The 25,184-nt window shown below is 40.2% G+C and overlaps 1 protein-coding gene across 1 annotated transcript in view; it reads left to right on the forward strand.

The window, feature by feature from the left end:
• LOC129624246 (ATP-binding cassette sub-family C member 4-like) overlaps positions 1–25,184 on the forward strand; it is a 203,767-nt gene that overhangs the window by 109,941 nt on the left and 68,642 nt on the right. The window contains 2 exon segments of the mRNA XM_055541907.1: positions 6,532–6,611; positions 19,621–19,771. Of these exon segments, the coding sequence (XP_055397882.1) occupies positions 6,532–6,611; positions 19,621–19,771 (231 nt within the window).

The following is a 25,184-nucleotide window of genomic DNA, read 5'->3' on the forward strand; positions in this document are numbered from 1 at the left end:
AAAAAGCAAGAGAGTTCCAGAAAAACATCTATTTCTGCTTTATTGACTATGCCAAAGCCTTTGACTGTGTGGATCACAATAAACTGTGGAAAATTCTGAAAGAGATGGGAATACCAGACCACCTGATCTGCTTCTTGAGAAATCTGTATGCATGTCAGGAAGCAACAGTTAGAACTGGACATGGAACAACAGACTGGTTCCAAATAGGAAAAGGAGTACATCAAGGCTGTATATTGTCACCCTGCTTATTTAACTTCTATGCAGAGTACATCATGAGAAATGCTGGGTTGGATGAAGCACAGCCTGGAATCAAGATTGTGGGGAGAAATATCACTAACCTCAGATATGCAGATGACACCACCCTTATGGCAGAAAGTGAAGAACTAAATAGCATCTTGATGAAAGTGAAAGGGGAGAGTGAAAAAGTTGGCTTAAAACTCAACATTCAGAAAACTAAGATCATTGCCTCTGGTCCTATCACTTCATGGCAAATATATGGGGAAACAGTGACAGACTTTAACTTTTGGGGCTCCAAAATCACTACAGATGGTGATTGCAGCCATGAAATTAAAAGACACTTGCTCCTTGGAAGGAAAGTTATAACGAACCTATACTGCATATTAAAAAGTAGAGACATTATTTTGCCAACAAGGTCCATCTAGTCAAAGCTATGGTTTTTCCAATGATCATGTATGGATGTGAGAATTGGACTATAAAGAAAGCTGAAAAACTGATCCTTTGACCTGAGGTGTTGGAGAAGACTCTTTCAAGTCCCTTGGACTGCAAGGAGATCCAACCAGTCTATCCTATAGGAGATCAGTCGTGGGTGTTCATTGGAAGGACTGATGTTGAAGCTGAAACTCCAATACTTTGGCCACCTGATGCGAAAAGCTGACTCATTTGAAAAGACCCTGGTGCTAGGAAAGATTGAAGGTTGGAGGAGATGGGGATGATAGAGGAAGGGATGTTTGGATGGCATCACTGACTCAATGGATATGTGTTTGAGTAAGCTCTGGTCCATGGGGTTGCAAAGAGTCAGACACGACTGAATGACTGAATTGAACTGAACTTCATAATTTAGATGGTATCTGCATACACATAATCTCTTTCATCTTCGTGATCTTTTATCCTGTGATTTTCATCATCTCCCTTTTACAGATAAAGGATTTTCCTCTCAGTGGAGGTTGAATGAGTTGCCTAAAGGCCTCTTGCTGCTGAAGGCCAGGGGACCATGATTTGGTGGTTTTCTACTGGTGGTTGCCTATTAATAATTCTGTTACTCTTTTTGTTTCATAACCTTCTTTGAGCAGCCACCATATTGATGACCTATTTTAACAGCAGTAAAGTTTTGTTAATTCTAACAACATCAAAGAAAATATGAAGCTCTCAGACTTTTATAGCTTGAGATCCTATTCTTACCTCACCCAAGCTGAATTAGTTTATGTAGAATGATGCAGGCAGTCCATGCTGGGCCACCTCCCTTAGTGGCTTGTTCATGCACACAGGGATCCTTTTCAGCCTGGTGATCATCTCCAAGCTCTACTCTTCTTTGGCCCAGTTTTGCTCCATGCCCCTGTATGGCATGTTTGCTATGTTGCATGGATGTAGATCCAACTTCCCAGCAGGACAGTGGGTCTTTTTTTATCCTCCCCACCCTGCCCCTCTCCATTCCACTGGACTCAAAGCCTGGCTTTGGCACTGCACTCCTGGTGTCAGACTTTCTTCAGGGCTCTCAAACCAATGGCTGATTATTTTCAAAAGAATTAGGTTCAGGAACCATTAATGAAGCTAACCATGGGCACATATAAAGAAGTTCACAATATTGAAGAGTCACAGAACACATCTGCTCTTACTCACAAGGTCAGGTGTGGTGTGACCTGATATAGAGTCTTTTTTGCTGATGACTAAAAGTTATGACCAACCTAGATAGCATATTCAAAAGCAGAGACATTACTGTGCCAACAAAGGTCCGTCTAGTCAAGGCTATGGTTTTTCCAGTGGTCATGTATGGATGTGAGAGTTGGACTGTGAAGAAATCTGAGCACCAAAGAATTGATGCTTTTGAACTGTGGTGTTGGAGAAGACTCTTGAGAGTCCCTTGGACTGCAAGGAGATCCAACCAGTCCATTCTAAAGGAGATCAGTCCTGAGTGTTCATTGGAAGGACTGATGCTGAAGCTGAAACTCCAATAAACTTTGGCCACCTGATGCGAAGAGTTGACTCATTGGAAAAAACCCTGATGCTGGGAGGGACTGGGGGCAGGAGGAGAAGGGGACAACAGAGGATGAGATGGCTGGATGGCATCATCTACTCAATGGACATGAGTTTGAGTAAACTCCAGGAGTTGGTGATGGACAGGGAGGTTTGGTGTACTGTGATTCATGGGGTCACAAAGAGTCGGACACGACTGAGAGACTTAACTATTACTATATAAGACTAGTTCTTTGGTTAAAAAAAAAATAGCACTCAAAAAGACAAATACTATGTCCTTGGTGAACCACAGAAACCTTAGGCACCTTAAGCTGAATGAAAGAAGCCAGACCCAGAGACCCCATATTGTACGATTCCATTTGGGTGTTATGTTCTGTAAAAGCAAACTTATAGAGAAAGAAAGAAGAGTAGTGGTTGTTAGGGTGAGAGGGGGAATAGGGAGTCACTGTAAACTGCAGAAGAGATCTTAATTGGAGCATAAAAATATCTTAAAACTGATTTTTGGTAGTGGTTGCATCACTCATTGAATTTTACACCTGAAATGGGTGAATTTTATGAGATGTAAAATATACCTCACTAAAAATGTACCTTGATATTTTATGATACATAAATATTTAATTTTGTTGCTTAAGAAAGATAGAGCAAAGACCAGATGTAGGAACTTCAGGGTTTTAAGAAACAATTTGGTTATAACTAACCTGAGGTTAGTTGTGGGCCAGGTGTCAGAATTCTAAAGGTGACTGAATCCAGCTTAGAGTATAGACTCAGTTCTTAAAATACAATCATTATGAATTTTTATTTTGACAAGTTCAATGGCATCTTCTGTGATATTCTCTCTTGTGGACAAGACAGAAAACTGTGAAGCAGAGCAGTTAGGAGGACACTGATTGGTTTTTGGATATCATGGTCTTTAAGGGGGGTTATCTCTCTACCCCTGTTACTCTCTGCCTTTCTCTCTTCCCTTCCCCTGATCCTCCCTATCACCCCTTTCTTTCTCCTCCTCCTTGTCCCCCCTCTACTTTACATTTTTACACAAGTAATACACAGTGTAGAGAAATAAGAATTGACAGAAAAAAATTAAAGTTGCGCATAATACATTACAGACTTGTTTCAGACTTGTTCAGGTTGTTTTCTACTAGTGACTTTATAAATATGCCACATTCAACAGATTGATGCACTTCCTGACTCCTGGGGATGTAATCCCAGACATGGATTTTCTGGGCCAGAAGGGATGCACTCTTTTTTTTTTTTTTTTTTTTTTTGGGATGCACTCTTATAATGGTTTACACATATTGTTCAATTGTTCCCAAAAAATCTACCTGTGTTTACAGATGGAAGTTATGTGTCCAAAACATGATCTAGCCTCTAGAATTTACTGTGGTTGTAGCTTTGTGACTGGCTATGCAGGATGAGGGAAGGTGATGATACCACTTTACCCTAAAGTAATCAAGACTTGGGCACAAGGCATTAACTGAGACTGGCTGGCTGAGTTTGGTCAAGAGACTGCAGACAATATAGGGCCATGCCTTATATTATGAGGGATCATTGAGGCACCAAGGAATAGTTGCTAGAAAGAATATGGTTCATTTCATTCAAGTATTTGAAAGGCTGTCATATCAAGAGAAATTAGATTCACCTTGTGCAGTTATAAGAGCAGAATAAGTAGGGATGTTCCAGAAGACAAGATTCACTTTAATGTGAGAAATCCTTGAACACAGAACAGTCTGAAAATGGATTGGGTTCCCCCTGTTCATCTTTAACCCTCTTCCCTCTATATCCCTGGAGATCTTCCATCAGGGGGCTCATGTTATTTGGATGAAGATTTACGGCATGTGTGTGAAAGGAATTCATGATAAGGATTTAATATTTCATTTGGAGACTTCTGAGAAAACTTTATTACTACAGGCTGTGGGCTTGAAATCACAGCTGTAGTTAAAATGTGCTCAGTCGCTCAGTTGTGTCCTCCTTTTTGTGACCCCTTTTTGGACTGTATAGCTCATCAAACTCCTCTGTCCACAGGATTTTTCAGGCAAGAATACTGGAGTGGGTTTCTATTTACTCCTCCAGGGGATCTTCCCAAACCAGAGATTGAACCCCTGTCTCCTGCTTCTCCCTATATTGGCAGGCAGATTCTTTACTACTGAGTCACTTAGGAAGCCCAGTCCATCCCAAAGCCAGAGGAAATATTCTGCAAACAACCATGTGTTCTCTTAATGTTTCTTAGAGCAAGGAAGAAACTGTTGAACTTTCTGATCTCACATTATTTTACACTCAGCTCACTGGTGAATAAGTGCTTAGTTTTTTGATGATCTTTGATATTAGGTTCAGTTTGTGTAGTCACTGTGTGGGGAGATGTTTTTTCTCATTGTTTCTGTTCTTCTTGTATTTTACACTCTTTGCCAACCCTTGGTCTCTCAGACCTTAAGGTTCACATATCCAGAGAAAGGTAAAGGGGTAGTTTTTACATACTGTTTACTTCATCTTAAAAAATTTTCAATACTGCCTTCAACACTTTCTAAGCCAAATCATACTTGTAGTGTTTCTGAATTTTGCCAGTGTTAAGAAGTTGCATTTTTCAAAGAAATTACAAGCATTTTAAACCACATTTTAAACATTTTTGACATATATTTTCTTTATTTCAAAATTGCCACTTTGAGAAGTATAAAATTGACCAGAGGGGTCACAACTTTTGTAAGAGTATCTTCAAAACTGCCCATCTGATTTTAATGTTCCTGAAGCACAACTGATTAAATAATAACCCAGTTTCTTGCCCCTCAAAACCACCTAGGCAATAGCAGAAAGGGCGTCACCTGCCAGCTTGGAGGGAATGCAGATTCTCTGGCTCCCCCAGCACTCCTGAGTCAGAATCTGCATTTTACCACGTGGACCCTCCTGCAGCTCCTGGTGGACTTTCCCAGGTGACATGATGCTGCAGAACCTGGGTCTCAGAGTCATCATCTCACATTGGTGGTTGAGTGCCTGGTAACTTACATGGCATCGTGACTGGGTTCTTTCACCTGCATGAGCCTGTTTAATCCTGAGATTTGCCCTCTAAAGCAGGCATTCCTAGAGGCTCAGAAAAGTTGTCACTGTGTCTGCAAAAGTGTCACTGAAAGACAGTTTCTGGAGTATGTATTTCCTAAACCTGAGAAAGGAAAATTGAGACATAGGCTGTGATGGCCTGACCAAGGGTAAAATATTCCAGTAGCTCTAGCTCCTGGCGTGGGCACACCCTGTGCTTCTGCTAGCCAGGTGCCCTGTGGAGGACAGCAGAGCCATATTCAGGCCACATAAACTCAGCCCTCAGCTGCTGCTCATTCACAGTCCAGCTGTGGCTTGCTGTGCAGGCCTCGGGAGGAAGTCATCTCTGACAGAGGTCAGGAAGAGCAGGTCAGGTTCCCATGTCTCACCTGCAGCCTGGCTTCCTGGAGTCTCAGTTATAAAAGAAATTCAGGGGTCTAGGTAACAGGAGTTGCTACACCAAAGTTATGTGTGTCTGCATGCATGTGTGTAGCTTCAATTTCTTTAAATTTGATCATGAAAGGATGAGATATTCGTTAGAAATTAATTCTAATCTTCCAGTCTTGCAGCCTTTAGGATATACTGTTTTTGTGGATTTTGAGAAGGGAAATAAAATCAGTAATGATAAGTGATCTTTAGTCATTACATAATATTGCCATTTTCCTGCCTACGTCCCTCTAGTCTTCTTGGATGCTTACGCATGAGTCTGTGTTTGTCACATCTGGTACACCTGTGAAAATAATGACATTACCATGATAGGAAACTCACAACATGAAGATGACAGGACTCTACAATGTCCTGAAATGTGAGTTGTTGTGAACCATTTTGTGGGGGAAAAAAAAATTACAGAGAGATTATAATAGTTTATTTTAAAAGCATCACATCAAAATTAATTTTGATAACTAAAGCAAATTTAGTATAATGATTGGGATTAATTGAAGTATTTTGCAAGTGTTTATTTACTGACTTAGCACTTGGAATGAGTCTTAGATAGGATGGATCTAAAAGGAGAGAAGATTCTCAAATCCACCAACTCTTCTGGATGCTGCCACAAGATTCCCCTCATTCTTTTAAAAATCAGGGCTCAATTTCAAAATCCCACCCACTGCTGTTTGGTAGAATTTTAGCTCTATTTAGATATCATCCTATTTTCTCTTTCTTTACCACTGACATCAGCTTATTTCATATGATGCTATACTAAATGCATATAGTTTAAAAATATTGTTTTGGTTTGTTCATGAATTATTTCTCTTAAAGGGCTTATCTGGGGAAGTAATTTCTTGTGTCCTGTTCTTGCAGGAAGAATTTTGAATCGTTTCTCTAAAGACATTGGCCATATGGATGACTTGCTGCCCCTGACATGTCTTGATTTCATCCAGGTAATGTGACAGTCCTGTCAGAGTTCTCACAGGAGGAGCACAGAGTCTGTTTCTCAAGGTCTTTTCACAGGGGCTGAGGGTGATCCGTTCAGCTTGGCAATGTGTCCTGTTGTCTTAAGTGAAAGGTCATGTTTGTAAGAGAAAGGTTCAGTTGTGATTGGGAGGCTGATTTAACATGAGGAACACCTGGGGCAGGAGTGTCTACACAGTCCCGTCAAGGTTAGTCTGAAGCAGCGACATGCTGGGTAAGTGGTTCTCCCTCTGCCTTCCAGGTGTCTGTGAGGGCATTTAATAACAGAATCACCTCTCATGGAAAGATAGCCTGCTGCTGCTGCTAAGTCACTTCAGTCGTGTCCAACTCTGTGCAACCCCATAAATGGAAGCCCACCAGGCTCCCCCGTCCCTGGGATTCTCCAGGCAAGAATACTGGAGTGGGTTGCCATTTCCTTCTCCAATGCATGAAAGTAAAAAGTGAAAGGGAAGTCGCTCAGTCATGTCCGACTCTTAGCGACCCCATGGACTACAGCCTACCAGGCTCCTCCATCCATGGGATTTTCCAGGCAAGAGTACTGGAGTGGGGTGCCAAGATAGCCTAGATGAACTAAGTTATGTGTCGTATGACCACAGAAAAGAGAAAGTGCTGGTTGCTCAGTCATTTCTGATTCTTTGTGACCCCATGAACTGGAGCCACTAGTCTCCTCTGTCCCTGGAATTCTTCAGGCAAGAATACTAGAGTGGGTTCAGTTCAGTTCAGTTCAGTCACTCAGCCATGTCTCTTTGCAACCCCATGGACTGCAGCAAGCCAGGCCTCCCTGTCCATCACCAACTCCCAGAGCTTGCTCAAACTCATGTCCATCGAGTTGGTGATGCCATCCCACTATCTCATCCCCTATCATCCCCTTCTCCTCCTGCCTTCAATCTTTCCCAGCATCAGGGTCTTTTCCAATGAGTTGGTTCTTTGCATCAGTTAGCCCAAGTATTGGAGCTTCAGCTTTAGCATCAGTCCTTCCAATGTATATTTAGGACTGTTTTCCTTCAGGATTAACTGGTTTGATCTCCTTGCAGTCCAAGGGACTCTCAAGAGTCTTCTCCAACACTGCAGTTCAAAAGCATCAGTTCTTCGGTGCTCAGCTTTCTTTTAGCCATGCCCTTCTCCAGGGGTTCTTCTTGTGAGCCCCCAGGGAAACCCATTACCACAAAAGACAAGTATTTGTTGCACCTTTTTTTTTTTTTTTTTTTTGATAAGGCCAACTGTGGTTACTTACAAAGAAAAGATTAATAAATGATAAGTTGAAAAGCAATAGCTGAACAAGGACAATAAAGAGCAGTTATTGAGGATACAAAGCCTTTAAGCCAATAATTAAAGTAAGGGATCAAAGTCATCTCAGAAAATGTCTTTTTTGTTTTTGTAAGCATTTCTTTTCAAGTGTCAGTTGCTCTGTTGTAAGGTGTCTTTAAAACAAAAAAGACAGAAATGCCACAGACATACCTCCTATCCAGACTTTGTTTTGTCTGTGAACTTGAGATTCTAAAGAATGGTGTTGAGTCATCTCAGCTCTCATCTCCTCATTTAGAATGTTCATTTGGAATGCTTTTTTTGTTGTGGTTTAGTTCTGTCTGCTTTTTAGTGGTTCAAGCTGTGGCAACTTTCCACATGTTCATTTTGGAAGTGAAATGCATTTATCAAAAGCTACACACAGAAATGCAGCAATGACTATCTACACAGTGCAACCTATGGGCAAAGGCTTCCACTGTTACCAGTGAGAAGTAAGCTGAGTCTCAGAGGCAGAGTACTTTTACTGCAAAGATATATCTGTTTATTTTTTCTTTTCTGCAAATTTATTTTATAAAGGTGTCCTGTTGGGTTCAGCTATGCTACTTATCTCCAGAAGCAGTCTTTCAGTAAAGCAGTGTCACATCTTGACAGTGATTGCTAATTACTTTAAAAAGATTTTGTGAAAGTTCTGTTCCTTAGCTACAACAAGCTAGGCCAAGGTTGGTTTTCCAAAGCTGGCTGGCCTGCTGTGTGCTTAGCACATGGTTCATTAGCCCTTATAATCAGAATCAATTGCATGTTTTTGTATGACGTGTAGAGGGACAGGGATAGGTGCTGCCTGATTTCAGGATAAAACATTCTCAGTAATGAGGAGAGAAAACTTCAGTTTCATTGATTTTGAATCCCAGCTCCTTTGTACTTCCATTGATATCAATATACCAGCTCATGGTACATGAAATAGAAAAGGTCAAATTGATCTTATCTTTGGAATATCTTATTTAATAATCTTGTTTGGTTTAGTTAATTCAAAGGGCCACCACTTTTTTCATCAGTCTCCCATAAATACTCAAGAGTGTCATCACAGTAAGTCTTCACCAAGAAGAAGCAGAGCTTGAAACAGAGAATATGGAATAAGAAAATAAACATCTCAAAAAGTGTTGACTTGCTGTCATGTTCCTAAGGTTATCAATCCTTGGAAGGCCTAGAGCTGAGAAGAAAATACAGAGAGGACAAAAACTGTAGTAGGCTTGAGGTTTATTGGTCATAGTATTTTTGAAAGTACATCTCCAAACAAAATAGACCTCAGATTCAATTCTCTTTGTGGCCAGAGAAAAGCAACAGTCACTTTAGTACATGTGACATCATCACCACATCTAGAAAAAAATAACACCACTCTGATACATCTTTGGATATACTAGGCTGTTCCAATGGTGAGCATGAATGGCCTCTAAGGGTCCAAATTAATGGGATTATTAAGCCTTTTGGGCCTTAAATCTATTAATACACCACTTTTCCTCTCCTGATTGATGGTACCCAGAGTACACTGAAGGGTGGTAACAATGGGCTTAGAGTTTCTATTCTATTTGTCATACATAGACTGGTAAGCACTTTATATACATAATTTCATTTAGTTCTCACCACCATCCTTTTAAAGTGTTGATATATCACAGATTTTCCTAAAATTAAGAATGGGTATATGGTCTTATCATCCCTGTCAATTTTTGAGAGAATAAGCCCTAAACCTTGTCTCAGACACCTCAATATTTGGCTAATGGGGATTTCTGCTCTAGGTGTAGGTTGTCATTCTCTGCAAACTAAAGAATTATTCTGACTGATGAAAATCACCATGTACTCTCAGTGACTTTATCTTTGAATTTTTGCACTTATTCATACGGAATCATAGACTTTGGCTAGAATTCTCAACTGGTATGCTCCAAATAGGTTATAAACATATTAAGTAATGATTCCCCTTATTTCTTGGAGCATCAGGACTAGGGTCACTTGCTTCTGGGTCAACATGTTTCTTGTGTACACATTATTGTCTCTGTGCTGTAGTGAGACAGATGTGCAGAAGCATTGGCCATGGTGAGGTGGGCCATCAGATAGGCCTGAAATCCAATCAGATTGGGAGAATTGTGTGTGTAGCTTGGATTAAGCTCCTTGGAATCGGAAGGAAGAAATAAAATGGGCTTCAAGGAAGGAGTGTTTATTGCACCCAAGAAATCTGTTTCTTTCTTCAAGAGTGTTGACATTTTGCTTAGATACTATTGTTGCCTTCTACCAACTTCTATAAAGATTTTGAGAGAGCTGGCAATAAATAAAAGATGAACAAATGTGTATGTGTGTGTGTATATATATATACACACAAATATAGATGTAAACCCATATATTGTATACATATGTTTGAATAATATAATACTTAATCCTCTGTGAGACTGGATATAGTATGATCTGCAAGTAGAAAAAAAAATCTTAGATAAAGTCTGTTTGAATTGCTTAAGAATTTAGGGGGATGAAATCTGAAGGACTTAACCTAAGCTAGGTAGCTTTTGAGAACAAGTTACCAGTCTATAATTGGTATTCAAGGAAAGATCATTGGCACAGCTTCCTTCATTTTGATCTTACCTCTGCTTCCCAGGTTATCTGCTAGGCTGGGTTAGTCATTAAAGGCTTTAAATTATATAGAAAAACAGATTACTTAAACTGGTGAATATTGTCCAATCAAATAATGTGAATCTGCTAAAAAAAAAAAAAAAAAAAAAAAAACACCTGTAATTGGGGTTTTTTTCCTAATTGAAATTTCAGCAGATTTTTTCCCTGACAACCACTGATAACACCCCCAGTGACTTTACTTAAGATCAGATGTGGAAGGAGCTGGAAGGACCCTTCCTCATGAATATGAAGGTTGTAGATGGATGGGATGCACAGTTAAACCAGTGGTTGTTAAGAAATTTTTCATCCATAGGTCTAATAGAAGAGAGAACAGACAGCCCCGTTTTTCCCCATTTATGATTAGAATTTATTCTTTCAGAATTCTATCCTCTTCACTTTTTTTTATATTGATACCATGACACAGATGAGAGAAACATGAAAAACACATGGGTTTCCAGATAATGCAGTTTGGTTCACAAGTGTTCTTGGCCACAGAGTCACAATTCTGGACATTTCCTCCTCCTTCCAGACTCTTCTACATGCAGTGGTGGGTCTGGAATTCCACGACTGCAAACCATTCCTGGATTTCTCCATGACCTATAATACCTTGGGAAAACTTAGGACACCACGTGCCCTTCCAACTTCATGTCCTATCTGTAAATAGAAACGATAGTATTTACTTTGCTCATTCACAAGGTAGTTGTGAGGATCCTCTGAGAAAGCTGATCAGGAAGAGCTGTAAAATGATAAAACACAAATCTCTGTGATACAGGCATTACCCACCAACCCATCCCTTAGAGATGCACCAGGGCCAGTGACCCTGGGTGACAAGTTGGGGAGGCCCTGGGCTGGTGAGCACAGGATTCAGGTGCTGGTGCTGAGGGGACCCAAAACAACCAGTGTTAACTCAGACAAGCATCTCAACCTTCTTATCCCAGTTTCATTTTGGTCAAAATTTCCATCAACTGTGGTTCTGGCAGAATGCAGTTCACTGGAGAAGAGAATGGCAAACCACTTCAGTATTCTTGCCTTGAGAACCCCATGAACAGTATGAAAAGGCAAAATGATAGGATACTGAAAGAGGACTTCCCCAGGACAGTAGGTGCCCAATAAGCTACTGGAGATCAGTGGAGAAATAACTCCAGATAGAATGAAGGGATGGAGCCAAAGAAAAAACAACACCCAGTTGAGGATGAGACTGGTGACAGAATCAAGGTTTGATGCTGTAAAGAGCAATATTGCAGAGGAACCTGGAATGTTATGTCCATGAATCAAGGCAAATTGGAAATGATCAAGCAGGAGATGATGAGTACACATACATTCTAGGAATCAGCGAACTAAGATGGACTGGAATGGGTGAATTTAACTCAAATGACCCTTGGATCTACTACTGTGGGCAGGAATCCCTTAGAAGAAATGGAATAGTCATCATGGTCAACAAAAGAGTCCAAAATACAGTACTTGGATGCAATCTCAGAAATCACAGAATGATCTCTTCTTGTTTCCAAGGCAAACCATTCAATATCACAGTAATCCAAGTCTATGCCCTAACCAGTAATGCTGAAGAAGCTGAAGTTGAACAGTTCTATGAAGACCTATAAGACCTATTAGAACTAACACCCCAAAAAGATGTCCTTTTCATTATAGGGGACTGGAATGCAAAAGTAGGAAGCCCAGAAACACCTGGAGTAACAGGTAAATTGGCCTTGGAGTACAGAATTAAGCAGGGCAAAGGCTAATAGAATTCTGCCAAGAGCACGGGTCATAGCAAACACCCTCTTCCAACAACACAAGAGAAGACTCTACACATGGACATCACCAGATGGTCGACACCAAAATTAGATTGATTATATTCTTTACAGCCAAAGATGGAGAAGCTCTATACAGTCAGCAAAAACAAGACCGGGAGATGACTGTGGCTCAGATCATGAACTCCTTATTGCCAAATTCAGACTTAAATTAAAGAAAGTGAGGAAAACCACTAGACCATTCAGGTATGACCTAAATCAAATCCTTTATGATGATATAGTGGAAGTGAGAAATATATTTAAGGGACTAGATCTGATAGAGTGCCTCATGAACTATGGGTGGAGGTTCATGACATTGTACAGGAGACAGGGATCAAAACCATCCCCATGAAAAAGAAATGCAAAAAAGCAAAATGGCTGTTTGAGGAGACCTTACAAATAGCTGTGAAAGGAAGAGAAGCGAAAAGCAAAGGAGAAAAAGAAAGATATACCCATTTGAATGTGGAGTTCCAAAGAATACCAAGGAGAGATAAGAAAGCCTTCCTCAGTGATCAATGTAAAGAAATAGAGAGAAAAAATAGAATGGGAAAGACTAGAGATCTCTTCAAGAAAATTAGAGATACCAAGGGAACATTTCATGCAAAGATGGGCTCGATAAAGCACAGAAATGATAGTGACCTAACAGAAGCAGAAGATATTAAGAAGGGGTGGCAAGAATACACAGAAGAACTGTACAAAAAAAATCTTCATGACCCAGATAATCATGATGGTGTGATCACTCATCTAGAGCCAGACATCCTGGAATGTGAAGTCAAGTGGGCCTTAGGAAGCATCATTATGAACAAAGGTAGTGGAGGTATTGGAATTCCAATTGAGCTATTTCAAATCCTGAAAGATGACACTGTGAAAGTGCTGCACTCAATATGCCAGCAAATTTGGAAAACTCAGCAGTGGCCACAGGACTGGAAAAGGTCAGTTTTCATTCCAGTCCCAAATAAAGGCAATGCCAAAGAATGCTCAAACTACCGCACAATTGCACTCATCTCACATGCAAGTAAAGTGAAGCTTAAAATTCTCCAAGCCAGGCTTCAGCAATGCATGAACCATGAACTTCCAGATATTCAAGCTGTTTTTAGAAAAGACAGAGGAACCAGAGCTCAAATGGCCAACATCCGCTGGATCATTGAAAAAGCAAGAGAGTTCCAGAAAAACATATATTTCTACTTCATTGACTATGCCAAAGCCTTTGACTGTGTGGATTACAATAAACTATGGAAAATTCTGAAAGAGATGGAAATACCAGACCACCTGACTTGCCTCTAGAGAAACCTGTATGCATGTCAGGAAGCAACAGTTAGAACTGGGCATGGAACAACAGACTGGTTCCAAATAGGAAAAGGAGTACATCAAGGCTGTATATTGTCACCCTGCTTATTTAACTTATATGCAGAGTACATCATGAGAAATGCTGGGCTGGAAGAAGCACAAGCTAGAATCAAGATTGCTGGGAGAAATATCACTAACCTCAGATATGCAGATGACACCACCCTTATGGCAGAGAGTGAATAAGAACTAAAGAGCTTCTTGAAGAAAGTGAAAGAGGAGAGTGAAAAAGTTGGCTTAAAGCTCAACATTCAGAAAATGAAGATCATGGCATCCAGTCCCATCACTTCATGGGAAATAGATGGGGAAACAGTGGAAACAGTGTCAGACTTTATTTTTCTGGTCTCCAAAATCACTGCAGATGGTGATTGCAGCCATGAAATTGAAAGAGGATAACTCCTTGGAAGGAAAGTCGTGACCAACCTAGACAGCATATTAAAAAGCAGAGACGTTACTTCACCAACAAAGATCTGTCCAGTCTTTACCAGTGGTCCTGTGTGGATGTGAGTGTTAGACTATAAAGAAATCTGAGTGCAGAAGAATTGATGCTTTTGAACTGTGGTGTTGGAGAAGACTCTTGAGAGTCCCTTGAACTGAAAGGAGATCCAACCAGTCAATCCTAAAGGAGATCAGTCCTGGGTGTTCATTAGAAGGACTGATGTCGGAAGCTGAAACTCCAATATTTTGACCACCTGATATGAAGAGCTGACTCATTTGAAAAGATTCTGATGCTGGGAAAGATTGAGGGAAGGAGGTAAAGTGGACTACAGAGGATGAGATGGTTAGATGGCATCACCAACTTGATGGACATGAGTTTGGGTAAACTCCAGGAGTTGGTGATGGACAGGGAGGCCTGGCATGCTGCCAGGGTTGTTAAGAGTCGGACACGACTGAGCGACTGAACTGAACTGAACTGTGATTACTACCTGCAAATCATTCATGCCACTCTTTCTATTTGTAAAGCAGCTTGCAAAATCAGTCATAAGTCTTAAAATTGCCTAAAAATATTCAGGTATTCCTCCCTGTGTTTCCCAGCACTCTGTGTCTTGTGCAGATCATCATGAATTTGTATCCACCTGAGACAAACTTCAGAGACCCTGGCCCAGACTGGGTGAATCTGCATGCCCCCACTACCCCACCTCACTTTTGTAGCAGGCAGATGCTAGATGTTGATTGTATTCTTATTGCCTGATACGGTCCACCAGGGTATCATACTTTTCCTGATTAAGATGGATGCTTAAGTAGCATTGACCAATTATTTTGTTTTCTATTCTACCTGCTATCTTTTAAGACCATGATGATTTCCAAAGATAAAATCATCTCATGGGATAATGTGATGATTAACAGTGTTCATGGAACTCTTAGCACAGTGCCTTAAATACAACAAACACATTGTAAATGGCATCTGTTGTCATTATAATTGTTAGCCTTTGGAATTGACATTTTAAGTACTTAGTCTGAACTTTTCCAGTCTGGTGGCCACTGATGAGTTTTCCAAATTTGCTGGCAAATTGAGTGCACATGTTAATAGCATCATATTTTAGGATTTGAAATAGCTCAACTGGAATTCCATCACCCCCACTCAGCAGTGCCCACAGGACTGGAAAAGGTCAGTTTTCATTTAAACCCCAAAGAAAGGCGGTACCAAAGAATGTTCAAAGTACTGCACAATTGCACTCATCTCACATGCTAGCAAAGTAATGCTCAAAATTCTCCAAGCCAGGCTCCAACAGTATGTGAGCCATAAACTTCCAGATGTTCAACCTGGATTTAGAAAAGGCAGAGGAACCAGAGATCAAATTGCGAACATCTGTTGGATCATCGTAAAAGCAAGAGAGTTCCAGAAAAACTTCTTCTTTATTGACTATGCCAAAGCCTTTAACTGTGTGGATCACAATAAACTGGAACATCCTTTAAGAGATGGGAATACCTGATGACCTGACATGCCTCCTGAGAACTGTGTATGCAGGTCAAGAAGCAACAGTTAGAACTGGACATGGAACAACAGACTGGTTCCAAATCGGGAAAGGAGTATGTCAAGGCTGTATATTGTCACCCTGCTTATTTAACTTACATGCAGAGTACATATTGTGAAATGCTAGGCTGGATGAAGCACAGGCTGGAATCAAGATTGCCAGGAGCAATATCAAGAACCTGAGATATGCAGATGACCCCACCCTTATGGCAGAAAGCAAAGAAGAACTAAAGAGCTTCTTGATGACATTGAAAAAGAAGAGTGGTAATACACCACATTAACAAATTGAAAAATAAAAACCATATGATTATATCAATAGATGCAGAGAAAGCCTTTGACAAAATTCAACATCCATTTATGATCAAAACTCTCCAGAAAGCAGGAATAGAAGGAACATACCTCAACATAATCAAAGCTATATATGACAAACCCACAGCAAACATTATCCTCAATGGTGAAAAATTGAAAGCATTTCCTCTAAAGTCAGGAACAAGACAAGGGTGCCCACTTTCACCATTACTATTCAACATAGTTTTGGAAGTTTTGGCCACAGCAATCAGAGCAGAAAAAGAAATAAAAGGAATCCAAATTGGAAAAGAAGAAGTAAAGCTCTTACTGTTTGCAGATGACATGATCCTCTACATAGAAAACCCTAAAGACTCCACCAGAAAATTACTAGAACTAATCAATGATTATAGTAAAGTTGCAGGATATAAAATCAACACACAGAAATCCCTTGCATTCCTATACACTAATAATGAGAAAACAGAAAGAGAAATTAAGGAAACAATTCCATTCACCATTGCAACAGAAAGAATAAAATACTTAGGAATATATTTACCTAAAGAAACTAAAGACCTATATATAGAAAACTATAAGACACTGGTGAAAGAAATCAAAGAGGACACTAACAGATGGAGAAATATACCATGTTCATGGATTGGAAGAATCAATATACTGAAAATGAGTATACTACCCAAAGCAATCTATAGATTCAATGCAATCCCTATCAAGCTACCAACAGTATTCTTCACAAAGCTAGAACAAATAATTTCACAATTTGTATGGAAATACAAAAAACCTCGAATCGCCAAAGTGATCTTGAGAAAGAAGAATGGAACTGGAGGAATCAACCTACCTGACTTCAGGCTGTACTACAAAGCCACAGTTATCAAGACAGTATGGTACTGGCACAAAGACAGAAATATAGATCAATGGAACAAAATAGAAAGCCCAGAGATAAATCCACGCACATATGGACACCTTATCTTTGACAAAGGAGGCAAGAATATACAATGGATTAAAGACAATCTCTTTAACTAGTGGTGCTGGGAAATCTGGTCAACCACTTGTAAAAGAATGAAACTAGAACACTTTCTAACACCATACACAAAAATAAAGTCAAAATGGATTAGAGATCTCAACATAAGACCAGAAACTATAAAACTCCTAGAGGAGAACATAGGCAAAACACTCTCTGACATACATCACAGCAGGATCCTCTATGACCCACCTCCCAGAATATTGGAAATAAAAGCAAAAATAAACAAATGGGACCTAATTAACCTTAAAAGCTTCTGCACATCAAAGGAAACTATTAGCAAGGTGAAAAGACAGCCTTCAGAATGGGAGAAAAAAATAGCAAATGAAGCAACTGACAAACAACTAATCTCGAGAATATACAAGCAACTCCTACAGCTCAACTCCAGAAAAATAAATGACCCAATCAAAAAATGGGCCAAAGAACTAAATAGACATTTCTCCAAAGAAGACATACAGATGGCTAACAAACACATGAAAAGATGCTCAATATCACTCATTATCAGAGAAATGCAAATCAAAACCACTATGAGGTACCATTTCACACCAGTCAGAATGGCTGCAATCCAAAAGTCTACAAGCAATAAATGCTGGAGAGGGTGTGGAGAAAAGGGAACCCTCTTACACTGTTGGTGGGAATGCAAACTAGTACAGCCACTATGGAGAACAGTGTGGAGATTCCTTAAAAAATTGGAAATAGAACCACCTTATGATCTAGCAATCCCACTGCTGGGCATACATACACACTGAGGAAACCAGAAGGGAAAGAGACACGTGTACCCCAATGTTCATCACAGCACTGTTTATAATAGCCAGGACATGGAAGCAACCTAGATGTCCATCAGCAGATGAATGGATAAGAAAGCTAGGGTACATATACACAATGGAGTATTACTCAGCCATTAAAAAGAATACATTTGAATCAGTTCTAATGAGGTGGATGAAACTGGAGCCTATTATACAGAGTGAAGTAAGCCAGAAGGAAAAACACCAATACAGTAAGCTAACGCATATATATGGAATTTAGAAAGATGGTAACAATAACCCTGTGTACGAGACAGCAAAAGAGACACTGATGTATAGAACAGTCTTATGGACTATGTGGGAGAGGGAGAGGGTGGGAAGATTTGGGAGAATGGCATTGAAACATGTAAAATATCATGTATGAAACGAGTTGCCAGTCCAGGTTCAATGCACAATACTGGATGCTTGGGGCTGGTGCACTGGGACGACCCAGAGGGATGGTATGGGGAGGGGAGGGAGAGGGTTCAGGATGGGGAACACATGTATACCTGTGGCGGAATCATTTTGATATTTGGCAAAACTAATACAATTATGTAAAGTTTAAAAATAAAATAAAATTTAAAAAAAAGAAAAAGAAGCGTGAAAAAATTGGCTTAAAGCTCAACATTTAGAAAACTAAGATCATGGCATCCAGTCCCATCACTTCATGGCCGGTAGATGGGGAAACAATGGAAACAATGACAGGCTTTATTTTCTTGGGCTCCAAAGTCAATGCAGATGGTGACTGTGGCCATGAAATTAAAAGATGTTTGCTCCTTGGAAGAAAAGCTATGCCACACCTAGACAGCATATTAAAAAGCAGATACATTACTTTGCTGACCAAGGTCCATCTAGTCAAAGCTATTTTTTTTCCCAGTAGTCAGGTATGGATTTGAGAGTTGGACTCTAAAGAAAGCTGAGCTTGGAGAATACTCTTGAGAGTCCTTTGGAGTGCAAGGAGACCAAACCAGTCAATCCCAAATGAAATCAGTCCTGAATATGCATTGGAAGGACTGATGCTAAAGCTCCAATACTTTGGCCACCTGATGCAAAGAACTGATTCATTGGAAAAAGACCCTGATGCTGGGAAAGACTGAAGGCAGGAGGAGAAGGGGATGATAGGGGATGAGATAGTGGGATGGCATCACCGACTCGATGGACATGAGTTTGAGCAAGCACCAAGACTTGGTGAACGACAGGGGAGCCTGGCATGCTGTAGTCCATGGGGTCACAAAGAGTCAGACATGACTGAGTGACTGAACTGAACTGAATTGAACACTTAGTCTAATGATAGAAAGATGGCTGTATGTTGGGGGTTTAAATGTGTCGTAATGGCTCATGACATGGGCTTTCCAGCTCCATGACTTACTCTCCATCAAGTTGCTTCTTCTCATCCTGTGCCTCACTCCTCCATTTCTAAAATTAGATAATACTGTTACTGGATATTTTACACTGAATTTGTAATTAACCACTTCTTTATCCCTGCATGCATAGCTAAGGTGTCTGGATTCATCTGTGATACCTGCTCACTCATCTTTTTAGTAACACCTGATGACTCCTGATAGTTTGGGATTCAACTCCTACTCTTTGAACCTCAAATATTCTAATCTGTTAAAACTAGTCATGCCTGCCTCAAAGGACTACTGAGTGTATCAGAAGAACTGATACCTAGAAAGTTCTTATCAAAGTGTTGGTGCATGCAACAAATATCATGAGGGCCAGCTATAATTTTATTTCTTTGGAAGGGAAAGCATTCCCTGCTGTTCAAACAAGTTTTTCAAGGAAAGGAGTTTAATCTTAAGAACAAATCATTAAAGTTTATCTTTGAAAAGTATCCTTGACATGAAAACCTCTGTATTTTTGCTATTTCAGACATTTCTACTTGTGATTGGTGTGGTGGGTGTGATGGTGACTGCAATTCCTTGGATTGCTATACCTGTGATTCCCCTTGGCATCCTTTTCTTTGTTCTTTGGCGATATTTCTTAGAGACGTCACGAGATGTGAAACGCCTGGAATGTACAAGTGAGTACCTGGGCTCTCAGTTTGGGATGACAGTGCATGCTGGCTTCCATTTGTACGGCAATTAACCAGACCCCTGAAATTCCTTAGACTGTTCTGTGGAATTTCTCACTGTTAACATTAGGTGATTGAAAGTTATGGCCCCTGAGAGTGGGTTTGGCCCTTAAGGCAAATGGAGCTGATGGGGTCAGCCACACTTTGCATTTTAGCCTAAGGAGGACGGATATGAGCTCCATGAGAATAGGGACCATTTCTGTCTTGTTCACGACACACTTCCTTACACAGAGTATCCACTCTGTGAATACTATTCTTGAAAGTATTTCATCATGTTGGAACTAATGTAGAAGGAATTAATTAGAAGGAACTAATATAGAGAATTTTTCTTCTCCTGAAGTTACCAGACATGACAAGGAAAGGAAAAGATTAGGAAAAGGAAAGGAGACCTCAGGAAATACATGTCAGAAGTGATATATTAAAAAAAAAAAAATACATTGTTTTAACACATTCGAGTAAGTTGTAATTGTTAAATGTATTGAAAAGATGTGTGTTAGTCATCAGTTATGTCGACTCTTTGTGACCCCATGGACTGTAGCCCACCAGCTCCTCTGTTCATGGATTCTCCAGGCAAGAATACTGGAGTGGGTAGCCGTTCCCTTCTCCAGAGGATCTTCCTGACCCAGGTGCTGAACCCAGGTCTCCTGCGTTGCTGGTGGATTCTTTAATGTCTGAGCCACCAGGGAAGCTCTATTGAAAAGATAAGCCCTGTTATTTTCAGGTTTGTTATTTATCATTATCAGTATTTGGGTGATACCACACTTTTTGTATACCCCTTTCTCAAAACTATTTATATAAATGATGCTGAAAATAATCCCCTATGAGAACACAGGATGGGGATCTGTTCAGTATGCATTTAGTTGATTACTCCATACACCTTCCTAGTTTTAGAATAATGGGGGACAGGGACTTCCCTGGAGGTCCTGTGGTTAAGACTCTGTGCTTCCACTGTGGGAGCCACTACTTAAGTCCCTGGTTGTGGGACTAGATCCTGCAAGGTCTTGGTTTTGACTGCAAGATGCAGCTAAAAAACAAAATAATGGGGAACACATTTTATGATTAATTATTCTATTCTACAGGTAATCACAGATGATGAAAGAATCAAATTTATGTCATTCTTAATGCATACATTTCATCAATATTAATAAATAATGAAGAAAATACATTGTTACATTTTTTTAAGTTATAAAAACAAAAGCTAAAAAGTAAGGAGAGAATATGTTTGTAGCAGAGACCTCAAACATGAATAATTATTGCAAATTAATACCAACTTTACTTTCTAGGAACCAAGCCAAGAACAGCAGCACATTGAATCCTATGGTTCTCTGTACTTAGGAAATGGAAAAAAGTCTCAGTTAATCCAGTCAAAGGAGTTTGTGTGTGTGTGTGGCATTTGTGTGTTTTGTTTTAAATAGTAAACACTTGAGGTACTTTATTTGTGAAAAGGATAGTGATCATCAGTTTCATAAAATTTATAAAAGAAATTTTCATTCATCAAGCGAAGCAGGTGACCTCCTATGAGGTCTGGTCTTCTGAGGTGTTTGGATGGAGGGGGAGCAGTAGAGTCCAGGTGTGTGTGACATTCTGCTGATGACTTGGTAAGACGGAAGGACCTGGGGAGGCAGAAGAGGAAGCGATGAGCTCCATCCAATCTTCTGTGTAGTCAATGTTTCAGATGTTTTATACTTTGAGGCCACCCATGAAAGGGAGTCATTCAACAGTTTTGTTGCAAAGCAGGTCTATGGTATGTTCAAAGAGGGTTTATTCCAGAAAAAATGTTTGACAGAAATTTTTGCCTGGGGCAAGGGCCATCCCCCATTCATATGAAAGTGGAGAGCAGAGTTTCTCCTGAGGCTTTTGTCAAGAAGCAGTACAGAATTTTCTCAATATTTGATCTGGAGAGTCTGAGGACTTTGGTAACATCACTGTGGAATATTTGGATTTTTTTGCACTTAGTAGGCTGCAGTAAGTTAGACAATGAATTTAATCCAGGTACTCCTCCTGTACACCCCAGATAAGCACATGTGGTGGCCAGTTGATTAGAACTGTTTATGTTTTCTCTCTAGCTGCTGGTGTTGGTAGTGTTCAGTCCCTAATTCAAGTCCAACTTTTTGAGACCTCATGGTCTGCAGCACACCAAGCTTCTCCATCCTTCACTACCTCCCAGAGTTTGCTCAAACTCATGTTGGCTGAGTTGGTGATGCCATCCAACTATTTCATCCTCTGTCATCCACTTCTCCTCCTGCCTTCAATATTTCCCATCATCACGATTTTTTCCAATGAGTCAGTTCTTCACATCAGGTGGTCAAAGTAGTGGAGCTTAAGCTTGAGCATCAGTTCTTCCAATGACTATTTAGGGTTGATTTCCTTTAGGATTGACTGGCTTGATCTCCTTGCAGTCCAAGGGACTCTCAAGAGTATTCTCCAACACCACAGTTCAAAAATATCAGTTCTTCTGTGTTAAGTTTTCTTTATGGTCCAACTCTCACATCTATACATGACTACTAGAAAAACCATCAGTACAATTCAGTTCAGTTTAGTCGCTCAGTCCTGTCTGACTCTTTGCAACTCTATGGACAGCAGCACGCCAGGCCTTCCTGTCCATCACCAACTCCTGGAGTTTACTCAAACTCATGTCCACTGAGTCGGTGATGCCATCCAACCATCTCATCCTCTGTTATCCCCTTCTCCTCCCACCTTCAATCTTTCCCAGCATCAGGGTCTTTTCCAATGAGTCAGTTCTTGGCCTCAGGTGGCCAAATATTGGAGTTTCACCTTCAGCATCAGTCCTTCCAATGAATATTCAGGACTGATTTCCTTTAGGATGGACTGGTTGGATCTCTGTGCAGTCCAAGGGACTCTCAAGAGTCTCCTCCAACACCACAGTTCAAAAGCATCAATTCCTTGGTGCTCAGCTTTCTTTATGGTCCAATACTCACATCCATACATGACTACAGGAAAAAATATAGCTTTGACTAGATGGACCTTTGTTGGCAAAGTAATGTCTCTGCTTTTTAATATGCTGTCTGGGTTGGCCATAGCTTTTCTTCCAAAGAGAAAGCATCTTTTAATTTCCTGGCTGCAGTCACCATCTGCAGTGATTTTGGAGCCCAAGAAATTAAAGTCTCTCACTGTTTCCATGAAGTTATGGGACTGGATGCCATAATATTTGTTTTCTGAATGTTGAACTTTAAGCCAACTTTTTCTCTTTCCTCTTTCACTTTCATAAAGAGGATCTTTAGTTCTTCGCTTTCTGCCATAAGGGTGGTATCATCTGCATATCTCAGGTTCTTGATGTTTCTCTTGGCAATCTTGATTCCAGCTTGTGTTTCCTCTAGCCCAGCATTTCGCATGATGTACTCTGCATGTAAGTTAAATAAGGAGGGTGACAATATACAGCCTTGATGTACTCCTTTCCCGATTTGGAACCACTCTGTTGTTCCATGTCCTGTCCTAACTCTTGCTTCCTGACCTGCATACAGATTTCTCAGGAAGCAGGTAGGGTGCCTGCCTATTCATCTCTTGAAGAATTTTCCACAGTTTATTGTGATCCACACAGTCAAAGGCTTTGCCATAATCAATAAAGCATAAATAGATGTTTTTCTGGAACTCTGATGATCCAATGGATGTTGATGATCCAATGATGATCCACTGGACGTTGGCAGTTTGATCTCTGGTTCCTCTGCCTTTTCTAAATCCAGCTTGAACATCTGGAAGTTCATGGTTCATGTACTGTTGAAGCCTGTCTTGTAGAATTTTGAGCATTACTTTGCCAGCATGTGAGATGAGTCCAGTTTTGTGGTAGCAGTCTTTGGCATTGCCTTTCTTTGGGATGGGAATGAAAAGTAACCTCTTCGAGTCCTGTGGCCACTGCCGAGTTTTCCAAATTTGCTGGCATATTGAGTGCAGCACTTACACAGCATCATTTTTTAGGATTTGAAATAGGTCAGCTGGTATTCCATCAACTCCACTAACTTTATTGGTCGTGATGCTTCCTAAGGCCCACTTGACTTCACATTCCAGGGTGTCTGGCTTTAAGTGAGTATGATCACACTATCATCGTTATCTGGGTCATGAAGATCTTTTTTGTATAGTTCTTCTGTGTTTTCTTGCCACTGTATCTTAGTATCTTCTGCTTCTCTCAGGTCCATACCATTTCTGTCCTTTATTGTGTCCATCTTTGCATGAAATATTCCCTTGGTATTTCTAATTTTCTTGAAGAAATCTCTAGTCTTTCCCAGTCTATTGTTTTCATCTATTTCTTTGCATTGATCACTGAGGAAGGTTTTCTTATTTCTCCTTGCTATTCTTTGGTACTCTACATTCAAATGGGTATATCTTTCCTTTTCTCCTTTGCCTTTTGCTTAGCTTCTTTTCATAGCTGTTTGAAAGACCTCCTCAGACAACCATTTTGCCTTTTTGCACTTCTTTTTCCTGGGGGTGGTCTTGATCCCTGCCTCCTGTACAATGTCAGGAAACTCTGCCCATAGTTCTTCAGGCATTCTGTCTATCTTATCTAATCCCTTGAATCTATTTCTCACTTCCACTGTATAATCATAAGGGATTTGACTTGCATCATACCTGAATGGTCTAGTTTTCCCTACTTTCTTAAATTTAAGTCTGAATTTGGCAATAAGGAGTTCATGATCTGAGCCACAGTCTGCTCCTGGTCTTTTTTTCTGCTGATTCTATAGAGCTTCTCCAACTTTGGCTGCAAAGAATATAATCAATATGATTTCAGTGTTGTCCATCTGGTGATGTCTATGTGTAGAGTCTTCTCTTGTGGTGTTTGAAGAGGTTATTTGCTATCACCAGTGTGTTCTCTTGGCAAAACTCTATTAGGCTTTCCCCTGCTTCATTTTGTACTCCAAGGCCAAATTTGCCTGTTACTCCATGTGTTTCTTGACTTACTGCTTCTGTACTCCAGTCCCCTATAATGAAAAGGACATCTTTTTTGGATATTAGTTCTAGAAGGTCTTGTAGGTCTTCATATAACAATTGAACTTCAGCTCCTTCAGCATTACTGGCTGGGGTATGGACTTGGATTACTGTGATATTGAATGGTTTGCCTTGGAAATGAACAGAGATCATTCTGTCATTTTTGAGATTGCATCCAAATACTGCATTCAGACTCTTGAGTATGATGGCTACTCCATTTCTTCTAAGGGATTCTTGACCACAGTGGTAAATATAATGGTCATCTGAGTTAAATTTATCCATTCCAGTCTATTTTAGTTCACTGATTCATTTCAATGTTCACTCTTGCCATCTCCTGTTTGACCACTTCCAATTTGCCTTGATTCATGGACATAACATTCCAGATTCCTATGCAATATTGCTCTTTATAGCATCAGATTTTACT

This window comes from Bubalus kerabau, chromosome 12, assembly GCF_029407905.1.
Source record: "Bubalus kerabau isolate K-KA32 ecotype Philippines breed swamp buffalo chromosome 12, PCC_UOA_SB_1v2, whole genome shotgun sequence".
Classification (NCBI taxonomy): Eukaryota; Metazoa; Chordata; class Mammalia; order Artiodactyla; family Bovidae; genus Bubalus; species Bubalus kerabau.